Genomic DNA, 11,342 nt, shown 5'->3' on the forward strand with positions numbered 1-11,342 from the left:
GCAGGCTAAGATGTGATCCAGTCACTTTGAATTTGCCCTTTGATATTTTCCTCACATCTCTTTCAGAAAACTGAAAAGCAGTGGTTTAGATATCTTGGTTATTGGTTTTACTAGCAATGCTTCCTTCTTGGAACACAACTGTTATAGCTGAAATCAATGGTAGCTTTCACTTTTGGAAACACCTGCTAGGATTAGGAGTGTGAGTTTCCAAGGAATATAGGGTCACAAGCCAGTAAAAGGTGGCTAGTCTGACCTGACCTATCTTGGTCTTTCTCCAGACAGCAGCCACCTGCTCTGGAGGTCACCTTGGGGATGCCTTGAGGATACAAAAATCAAGTAGGAATTAAAGGGACACCAATTCTTTTTCTTGTATTTCAGATGAGAGATTCAATCTCTTACTCCTTTGGAAGGTATTTGTAAGCAATGGAGAGTGTTCGACCCTTACATATTGAAAAAGAGCTGTTTAATATTTTTCTGCACTCAAGTTTGGCTGGTGCGACTCCCCCTCCTGGAAATAGTTAAAATTACCTTTAACGTTTTGTCCCTTTGGAGGGAACAGTTACATGCGGCTATCAAAACAGCAGTTTTGGCTATCAGCTGTGACTATAAAACAACTATGGCTATAAAGCAACAATGAGAAACCTGTATAGCTGGGTATTCTGATCAGATAAACTGTCAGCCTAGAGCCCATTTTAAAAACTGTCTTTGCTTTCACAAGTATAAAAGATTTTTATTCCTTCTAATTCTTATTACAAGAGATGTCTGTTTATTGACCTATAAAAAGTTCTGACTAGTGTACTTATAATTACAAACTTAAAAACTTAAAAGCGTTATTTTAATTCAACTTGGCCAAATACATCTGAGTGTACTCTGGTCTATTAACAACTGTCCTATGTGTGCCTCTCTGTTCAATTTGTGACTGGTTGCAACATCTACAGTTAGTTTGAGCTCAACAATTTTTATTGCTTCTTTAGATTTTTAAAATATTTATGCCTACAATTTAAGTTGCCTTATCTGTAAGGCAACTTAAGTGTCATTACAGTTAAAGACATGCTTCTACCCAGGTTGCCAGCTGACCAAAATAATGTCAAGACTCGTTTTACAAAGGCAATGCATATTGTTGTGTATACAATAACCTGGGGAGTCTTTCATTAGTCAAGAACAGTACATTAATTGTTATGAGCTGGTTCCTGTAGGTCATCTGAAAAATTTGTTAAGATAATTAAATGGGGACCCCTTAGGCTTGCAGAAACTGCTGGACAAGACTCCCCTTGGTGAATAAAGGAGCAGCTACTTGGAAACATTTATTCCAGTCTTTATTCACTAATGGGACCTCAATTAATTTCTATAGCTTTATGGCAGTGACACTCCAACAAACTGCTAAACATGTTACTGTGATGTGTTTGCATTGGTTAGCATCAAAAGGTTAAGTTTTCTGTGGGTACAACAATAATGTTTTACTAAAAGAAGGTCTTAGTGTAAAACTAAATTAAGAGGGCTGGGGACATAGGTAGCACAGCACCTTCCTGGCAAGCGCAAGGTCCTGAGTTCTATCCTCAGTATCCGGCCAAAATAAAAACTAAAGACAGAAAGGTTTTCATATAGGTGTGAAACTCATTATTGCTCATTTCATGGTGTTGTAAATATATTCATGACTTCTGGGTGTACAAGTCTCCTAAGATGTAAAAGCAGGATTGTTTACGGTAATAACCTTTTCTTTTAGACTCAGATATCTGCCTTTCTCTTGTGCGCTAGCTACTTATGATAATGGGTACATGTCAAGCCAGCATGAGAACACCATTGAAATGACAGGTTTTTAAAAAAAACTTATGTGATATATAAGTTATATATGTGTTACTACACTGACAGATGCAGGCACTAAGCAGTCCAGACAATGTTACATGCTTCTTCGATGACATCCTATTAGAGGATGAGAGTGTCCTTGTATACTAGATGGAAATGATTGACTAAAAAGGCTATTCTACACTAAGACATTTAAACGTGTTTCAAAGATAATATGATTTCATACTGAAATACTATAGCTCTTAATCTCAAGTTTTCTCTATAGACTATGCAATTGTTGTCTGTTAACCTTCTACAGGGATGCTATTACTAAAAAAATCATGACTGGTAAGAAATAACAGTCCTCTGGCTATACTTCTATTTCAAAGTATTTGATATTCAGATGAAATTATAATAGTTAAGCTCACTGCTCCCTGTGCAACACTGATATAACTGATCATCTCTTCTGGGTGTTCAACAACTGAAGTTCGGAGACTAAAACTAGAAAGGTAACTGGGCTAAGAAGGCAGCCAATATTTTGGCCTTGGCTCTCCAAGATCAACAAGGTCCCAGACATGAGGGAACCTTTTCTACAGGATCCTACAGTTGAGTCACTCAACCTCCTGAGCAGTGTGATTGCTGCACCCCAGAGGACAGGAATCAACAAGCGTACAGTGTGCCAAAAGAGAGTCACCAAGAGGGAAAAGTCTTCTATGCTTTCAAAGAAAGCCACATGGTCAAGCAAGACTGTGTCCCATCCTGGCAGCTGACACTGACAGATGAGCTGAGAGGCTATGTATATGGTTCCAAAAGTAATCCCTGAGGAGACTTAATTGACCTTGACAGATAGAAAGAGGTTAATTTTTTTTTGAGGGGGAGTGACAAGGTCGTGCTATGTAGTTCAGGCTGGCTTTGAACTCACAACATAGCCCAAGCTGGCCTTGAACTCGCAGCGATCCTCCTGTCTCAGCCTCCCCAGTGCTAGGATTACAGGTGTGCACCACCACACCTGGCTGCAAGGGGTTAATTCTGATTAACAGGTCTCGCTTTAACTTGGTCTTAACACCCAGCAGAAAAGTATAAGCAAAAGATATACAAAAACAATACCATAGTAATAAAAGCTAAGACATAAAAGGGGCTCCAATCGCTGACCCCTTCTGGCAGTTTCCAGGTATACCAGTAGCTGACAACTATTATGCTTCATTAAGGCAGAAAATACTACAGCGGAGTCTATAAAAGCTCAACAAGAGTCTTTAAATTTCTTTTCTCCATCTTACAGCTAAAACTAGAGTGACTTATGACAAGAAGTACCAGACTTATAGATAACCTCCATCAGCAGAGAGGCCTAAGAGCCAAATGGGTAAAATCGCTATACTAGTCCCTGAAGAGCAGTTTCTGGATGTGGCTCTTTCCCCAAACTGCCTTTGCATTCTAGTGCTCATGCTTTGATTATACATGCTTTAATTTCTTGGGAAATTTGTTTATTCTTGCCTAGAGGCTGCTAAACTCCAAGTGATCATGCAGATGGAACCAACAACAAATGTGCCAGACTCCTTTTACTGGGATCCATTAGAATGACCTTGTACAGGGAGTTCATAACAGCTAAACTGCAACATGACTTCTAGCCAAGGCCCATTAGATTAGCTCTCTGGAGAAGGCCCCTGGCTGCAGTCACCCTTACACTGACCCTTCTCAGCTTTAAGCAGCTAGATGGAAATTCTGCCCTTTCTCCCCTAATCAAAGTTAGGGATAGCTTTTTGCTTTTGGGGGGTACATATAATAGACAGCTAAATTAGGCAGAATTCTTTTTTGAGATGGGCTATGTATCACTATGTAGTTCAGGCTAGTTTTGAATTCACTATGTAGCCCAGGCTGGCCTGGACTCATGGCAATCCTCCTGCCTCAGCCTCCTGAGTGCTGAGATTATAGGTATGCACCACCACACCTGGCAAGGTAGAAATATTATAGGCAGTCCAACAGGGGTCAGTGCAGAAGATGAGAACACATCCAAACTGTGGCTGGAGTTGCATCTGAAGAATATTAAAGTCATAATGCCTAGATCCACATACTTCTCTAAGGGATAAATTTTGAGATTATTGGTACCACCTTCTGAGATTTCCCATTGTTAATAAACCATCCCATTAGGGGTGGATCATCCTCTCCCACCCACTAAGACAACTAAGACTAAGACTAAAACTAAAGACTATTGACCAAGGTTAATGATGCTGTCCACATTGCCTGCTACTATGGAACCAGTATGGCCTACATGTAGGGACTTGTTGGTTTCTTGGTGCACTCCAGGCAGGAAAAGCAGCAGGAATGAGGAAAAGACAGACAAGAGACAAGAGCTGTGTCAGGTGGAGCTCTTTACTGGATGGGTAAGAGGACCTCAACAACATGAGGGGTGTTTATACCTTTGCAAAGTTAGTGTCACGAGACACAAGGTTGCTTGGTGACTAATGACTGCTTTAGGCACTCTGGCTCTGTCCTGCCCTCATATATGACCAATTTCCAGCTCCAGCCACTCCCAACATCTAAGTGACTATACTTGTAATCTTATTAGTTGATCAAAATTTTGCCCCTGCATTGTGCCTACCTTGTGACTTTGCTCTATAAAGCTTTCTTTGAGAAGTGGGCTCATTTGCAACCCATTTGGGACCTCTCCTGTCCCTCAGAGCTATTCCTATTCCCTATTCCTTTTCCCCAATAAATTTTCCTACTCTTAAAAAAAAAATAAACAATCTTCTTTTAGATTCACAAGTCTGGGATGACTCTGTAACCTCTATCTATGATAAGATGCTCACAATCACCTTCAGAACTGGCTACTTTTCAAGACTAATGAACTACCCTAGTGCCCATCTGCCCAAGATTTCGGTAACATCCCCACGAAAGATGTTACAGAATCCTCTGGGCAGTGCCAGGCAAGCTGGACAGAAGCATGAGTTGTCCATTCTCCAACATGCCAGCTTATTGCTAGTAACACTTCTCTTCTCCCATCACCCTGTCTCTCTAGTTATTAGTTCTCTCAAGTGGCAGCAGAACTGGACTTTTCATGGCTTCATTAACCATCACCTCCTTGGGGACCCGTTCCCTGACTCCCAGGCTCAGTCAGGTTACAGGGTCTATGTACACTACTCTTTCCTATACATCCAGCTTAGCTATCATTTCTATTCCTTTAACTTTTGTATTTGCATCTCTCTCTCACCGGACTGTAACTCCATGAGGGCAAAGATCTTGTATTTTGCTTTTTCACCATTGCATCTTTGGCTTCGTTAACATGTACCTTGCAGTACTACAAGTGGTAGCCAAATACACACTGAAGTGACTGTATGCATGCTTGAAATCGTAAGAAACCTGCAACTCTAAGCAGCTGAAATATATAGCTCTAAAACTGCCAAATGAGAGTCAAAGATTGCTAGCTGGTTAGGAAATGGACAGTTTCTTGGAAGAGGGAGCAGAAGCTGCAATGTATTCTAGAAGGGAACAGAAGGAATAGGACTGACATCCATCCATCCACCCTACTATCTGATAGCTTCACTGTGGCTCTGCCCTGGATCCTGTGGGTTGTCAATGGAAGCCAACCACAGAAATGCAATCCCCCTACCTCTTTTTTTTCTTTAAAATGTACTTTAAAAAACAAGAATATCTCACTAATCTATTTTGAATTAGCAAGGTATGCCTGAATCCTTGCAACTTAAGAAACTGGTGATATTCTAACTTAACAGAGGCACAGTGGGCTTTATGGGTCAGGGCCAATCCTGGCTGTCCACATCCTTAATGTTTCCTTTCTAGAAAGAGCATTCAGGAAATGTATCGGGAAAAGACAAAAAAAAAGAAAAACTTACGGGGATACAAAATCCTTCTGCATGAGGAATGCTGAAATTCCACACAGGTACCACAAGATATTATGCATGCTCCAATCGAGCAAAATGTCCATTACCACAAACATGGACTGCTTCCAGAAACTACCATAGCGAGGTTTTCCATCTCCTGTATGGCTCAGGCTCCAAGGTCTATGAGTTAGAGCTGTTATGATATCCTGATCTGTTTGTCTCATCTGAAAAGAAATTTTGGAAAATAAAATAATTACTACAGCTTTAGTCTAAAATTTTTCATTAGTTTAGATTCAGCCAGTGTGCTCATTCTGACGAAGCGATCATGGTACCCCAGCCCATGTCTACTAGTGAGTCCTTTATCATAAACCCTTTGGGGAAAGATACAATGGACATAAAGTGTTTAATATGCACGACACATAAGAACACTTTTTTCACAATTCTAAAAGAATTGCTATTCCTTTAAAATTAGAAAATCAGCCGGGTGTGGTGGCGCATGCCTGTAATCTCATCCAGCACTTAGGAGGCTGAGGCAGAAGGATTGTTGCAAGTTCGAGACCAGCCTGGGCTACAAAGTGAGCTCAGTTGAACTGCCTGAACTGCAGAGCAAGACCCTATCTCAAAAAATAAAATTAAATTAAATTAAATTTAAAAATTCTCTGAGTTGGTCAAATTATAATGCCACAAAAATAATTTTTTCTTCTTTTTTTTGTCTTTTTGAGACAAGGTCTCGCTATGCAATTCAGGCTGGCCTTGAGCTCACTTTGTAGCCCAGGCTGGTTTCAAACTCACAAGGATCCTCCTGCTTCAGCCTCTCAAGTGCTGGGATTACAGGTGTGCACCACCACACCTGGCAAGAATAAACTTTTAATTGGACACTGATTTAAATTCTGGCCAGAGGTAATTAGAACTGAATGAGAATGGAATCCTGATTGTTTCAAATGTACTGGAATAGCTTTGATCCTTTCCAGGGCAAAGGCTGAAAAGAGTCAGGGCTGGAGAGAGTGTAGAGAAATGAGAAGGAAATGAGAAGGGACTGTGAGCAGAGATGGGGAGAAGGTGAAGTAGGAATGAAGCGATGTGGGTGAGCTCCTCCAGTCCATGTTCTCCCCCTCCTCTGGAAAATGTCAGACATTTTAAAGGCCTTGTGGTCAATTAAGTTTCAGTGTCTGGAAGCCCCATGGCCCTATATGTCCCAAGGATAGCTTGTACTCAGATAGGCTCTTCTCTTACTGTAACATTTTAGATGTATGCTCTCTTGGTCACTGTGGAAGAATGCTATAAAATCAACTCATTATTTTGGAAGTTGGCAAATAAAGAGGAAAACCAGGTATTTATCCAGCCTCTTGGGTAACCAAATAGATAGATTCTAGCTAATACAGTAAGAAGAAATAACAATTAAAATACCAACAGTTTGCAAAATTTCTAAATTCACCAATCTGGCCACAGAGCATCAATAACAGCTGACAACAACCAGAGTCAACCAGATGTTATGTGCCTCCTGATGAAAAACACCCTCATTATGACATTATCTTACCAGGAAAAATCAATCCTAATCTCATTAAGCCCCTACCTTTCACCAGCAACTTACAGGAAATAAAGAGGATGAGAATGTAAAAAATTACATCATGGTATAATGTTGGGAGCGACTGAAGCTGGAAAGTAGTTACACATGCACACAGGATGAAACCCAGAACACGGGAGCTCCTCGAAGCACGTAAACAAGCCATTGTAGCTTGTTAACCGATTGCTGGACAGTGCGGCTGAAGTTAATCAACATCTGGAGGGTATAAATAAACGCTCTACTGTTCTTGGGCAGTTCCCCTTCTCTGCTCTGGAGAGGGAGGACCTCCAGCTGATCCTGGCTTTTTGTCTCTTGTTTATTTTTTCCTCATTCTCGCAGCCTGTTCCTTCCTGGGGTATAGCAAGAACCCAGTGGATCTGTACAGTATAATTAGCAAATTCAAATACGGATAAACACTACAAAACAAATAATCTTGTTTCTCCAATAAATACAGCAGAAAGGAAAGGGGGAGGAAAGGGAGAGAACTTAATAGATTTTTAAAATTTAAAACTGTACTTCATACATCTTATGAGTCTTGTTCAAACAAACCATTAAAAAAACAAGAACCATGCTATTTCTGAGACTAGTGAAAATTCATACAATGACTGATATTTGATTGTATTAAGGGCCTATTGTTTGGATGGATAATGGCATTGTAGCTACATTTTAAAAAGCATTTTTTTAAAGATACTTCATGCAATGGCCGGGCGTGGTGGTACACTCCTGTAATCCCAGCACTTGGGAGGCTGAGGCAGGAGGATTGTTGCGAGTTCCAGGCCAGCCTGGGCTACAAAGTGAGCTCAAGGCCAGCCTGAACTGCATAGGGAGACCCTGTCTCAAAAAGACCAAAAAAAAAGGTATTTAATGCAGTTTTTATGGATGGAGTAATAAGCTTTGCTTAAATATAGCCTTAGGGAAGATCAATGGGGATATGGACAAAACAAACTGGATCATAGGTAATGGGGGAGTTCATTGTATTATTATTACTATTATTATTTTATTTTATAGGTACAGTCTTGCTAAGTAGCCCAGGCAGGCCTCTGGCCCCAGCATCCTTAGTGCTGGGATTAGTAATGTGCTACCACAACTGGCTTATATCATATGCTCCATAATTAAGAGTTCTTTTCTGGGGCCAGGGATATAGCTTAGTGGCAGAGTGCCTGCCTGGCAAGGGTGAGGTTGTAAATTCGATTCCTGGTACCAAAAAAGAAGTTTTTTCTAAGGAATGCTTTGAGAAGTAGGGCTACATAATTCTTTTCTCTTCTGAGAATGTTTACTACCAAAGTAATCTAAATGGGCCTGATGAAAACCACTATGAAGCAGTTCTGAGCAGGACTTAAATTAACCAATTGGCTTTCCATGTTTACTTGTCAGTCTGTCCAAAGCCTAGGCCACTTGTCCAGAGATGGACGGTGGACTCATAGTAAGTGAACCTCTGTAAGTCACTGGTCCCTACTGAGGCCTGTAATGAAGCTTCAAAGGATAAGGCAAGGTCACAGCTCAAGACACCTGGCTCCAACCTCAACTAGATAAAGACTAGTCTCATGCTGGGTGTGGTGGTACACTCCTGTAATCCTAGTACTGGGGAGGCTGAGGCAGGAGGATTGGCACAAGTTCAAGACCAGCCTGGGATACAAAGTGAGCACAAGGCCAACCTTAACTGCACAGTGTGACCCTGTCTCAAAAAGACCAAAAAAAAAAAAAAAAAAGCTGCCAGGTGTGATGGCACATGCCTGTAATCCCAGCACTTGCGGGGGGTGTGGTGCTGGGCAGGAGGACAGGCTGGAGTTTAAGCCCAGCTTGGGCTATAAAGTGAGCTCAAAGCCAGCCTGAACTGCAAAGACAAAAAAAAAAACAAACAAAAATAAAAGACTAGCCTCAGGTATCTCACTCCTGGGTGGAGACTTTCCTTGAGTTAACTTAGCTCTTCTAAATTAACATAATACCTTACCTGGAGAAGTCCTTGAGCATTACCCTCCCTTGTTCTGATAACTAAATAAATATGGGCTACCCAGAGAAGGCTTTGATCTTAGCCCCCAGAGAATCTCAAGTTCTGTGAGAGGGTTTTGATCCTCCTAGAGCCCTGAAATCATACCATTTGTCTCTTCTATTTAGCCTTCGCCTTCCATTCATTTGGGAGACTGTAGACCTGATCAGCCCACAATAACTAACTAACGGACGATATTAACCCCAGATGGGCCTATAAACAACATGAGGGACTAAAGAGAAAACATCCTCCCCCCACTGAACTTGGCCTTATGCACGCTAGGCAAATGTTCTACCACTGAGTGACAACTCTAGCTTCACCATGGCATTTATAAATGGGGTTGAGAACACTTCCCTTCAAGATTTCTCTTCTTGATTTGTTTTTGGTACTGGGAATTAAACTCAGGACCTTGTGTTTGCCAGGCAGGCACTTGTGCCACTGAGCTGTATCCCTAGCCCTTCTCTTGTTAATTTTAACATAAGTTCTTCACTGTGATCTTGATTCAGTTCAATTTAAAAGGCATCTACCTTATGCTTACATAGTCTGTTACTATTATGTCCCCTAACTAACCTACTACTGTGTACAAGAAATATCTTGAATTTTACCTTATAGATAACTTCTGGCAAGAATGAACAGACCATACTATTATTGTACAGTTGTGGAAATTCCATATATATCTTCTTTAGAGCATCAGTTGCCTGTAAAACAAACTCATATTATTTAAAATCTACTACCCAGGAACTATTGTGTATTAAGCACAACCATACCAAATAAGTCAGAAGTTTACTAATACTGCCTATAGAGATGCTCAAAGTGCACACAGCACTGATCGTCCACATGAGCAAACAAGAGAGCAGCCAGGGAGCAATTCAACATCTTCCTGAAGGCTCATGCCTTTGGAAGGTGGCACGCTATAGGCCAGAGAAAACAGGAGGCAACATTTTGTAATCCTTCTCTTATATTCTGATTTAACCACTAGGAAGTCTTCTTATGGCCAGAACTCATCACCCTCTGCCTTTCCTAGATGAAATCCAAGCTACCCAGCAGGGGTACTACAAGGGAAGCTCTGCTCAGCACAGGGAACTTAGAGCACCCACTGTCCATCACCATCATGGAGGGAGATGCAATGGGATGGGGGTGCTGGGAAGAGTGTGAAGTCTCCAAATTCTTCCTAAAAGAAACAGAAGTTTCTTTTGGTAGTAGTCTAGCTAACAAATGAGGAAGAGATGATAGATTTAAACACTAACATCATGTAACCCCTACTGAATTAACAGCAATAGTAGCTGACACAAGAGATGCCCAGAGATTGTGTGTATCACAGCTCTGGAAGTACTGCTCATTTCTGGCAAGTGACATATACCTACAATCAAATATAAGCAACAAAATGCACTTCTCCCCAAATAAGACAGAACATATAAATTAATCATAGCATGCTTCGCCTTCACTAATATAACTTAGTGAGGTAGAGGATCAAAGTTGTTTTCTTGATGTTTGAACTAACACGTGTATTACATGTAACTCTCCTATTTATATGGTAGTTTCTTTCATTAGCTTCATTTTGTCCATTAGAGGACTGGAGCATGTCAAGGTTGAAATTCCTCTGCAGAATAGTCAGTCAAAGTCTGCTGGACTCCAAAGGTCATGATACTGGCTATTGGGCTCCATTAGCTCAATTTTTTGCCTACATTTACCCTCTGTATTAACATCTCGGTGAATTAGATTGCTATGTTCTAACTAATCTTGGCTAAACATCTGGTAAAGGCCCATTCAGAAAACTCAAATAACCTTCAATTTTTCTTCTTAAACCGCCCCCCTCTTCCTGATTCTACAGTAAGAGAAAAGCATGACAATCACTACAATGGTTAAAATGTAAGAACTACAAGGGTTCCCAAACATGGCCAGCAGCAGGAGCAAAGCTGTAGGCTCATTAAGAACACATGCTTCTTGGAGATTGTAGCCCAGCAGTACAGCGTGTATGTATGGCCCATGAACCCTTATTTTAAAATGTTTCCAGGCGATTCTGATGGAAATCAACGGGAAAACCTAGACACATACAAATGTAAGTTTAATAGAAGAAGTTGGGGCTGGGGATTTAGCTCAGCGGCAAAGTGCCTGCCTAGCAAGTGCAAGGTTGTGAGTTTGGTTCCCGGTACCGGAGAAAAACCAAAAAAAAAAA

The 11,342-nt window shown here is 41.0% G+C and overlaps 1 protein-coding gene across 1 annotated transcript in view; it reads right to left on the bottom strand.

Annotated features, from left to right (window-relative positions):
- Positions 1-11,342, bottom strand: part of Gde1 (glycerophosphodiester phosphodiesterase 1) — a 32,653-nt gene that overhangs the window by 5,495 nt on the left and 15,816 nt on the right. Inside the window, exons 4-5 of the mRNA XM_005391107.2 lie at positions 9,772-9,864; positions 5,628-5,839 (exon numbers count right to left, since the gene is read on the bottom strand). Of these exons, the coding sequence (XP_005391164.1) occupies positions 5,628-5,839; positions 9,772-9,864 (305 nt within the window). The remainder of the gene's footprint in view (positions 1-5,627; positions 5,840-9,771; positions 9,865-11,342) is intronic.

Source organism: Chinchilla lanigera, unplaced genomic scaffold (genome assembly GCF_000276665.1).
Source record: "Chinchilla lanigera isolate Chin_1 unplaced genomic scaffold, ChiLan1.0 scaffold00041, whole genome shotgun sequence".
Taxonomy (NCBI): Eukaryota; Metazoa; Chordata; class Mammalia; order Rodentia; family Chinchillidae; genus Chinchilla; species Chinchilla lanigera.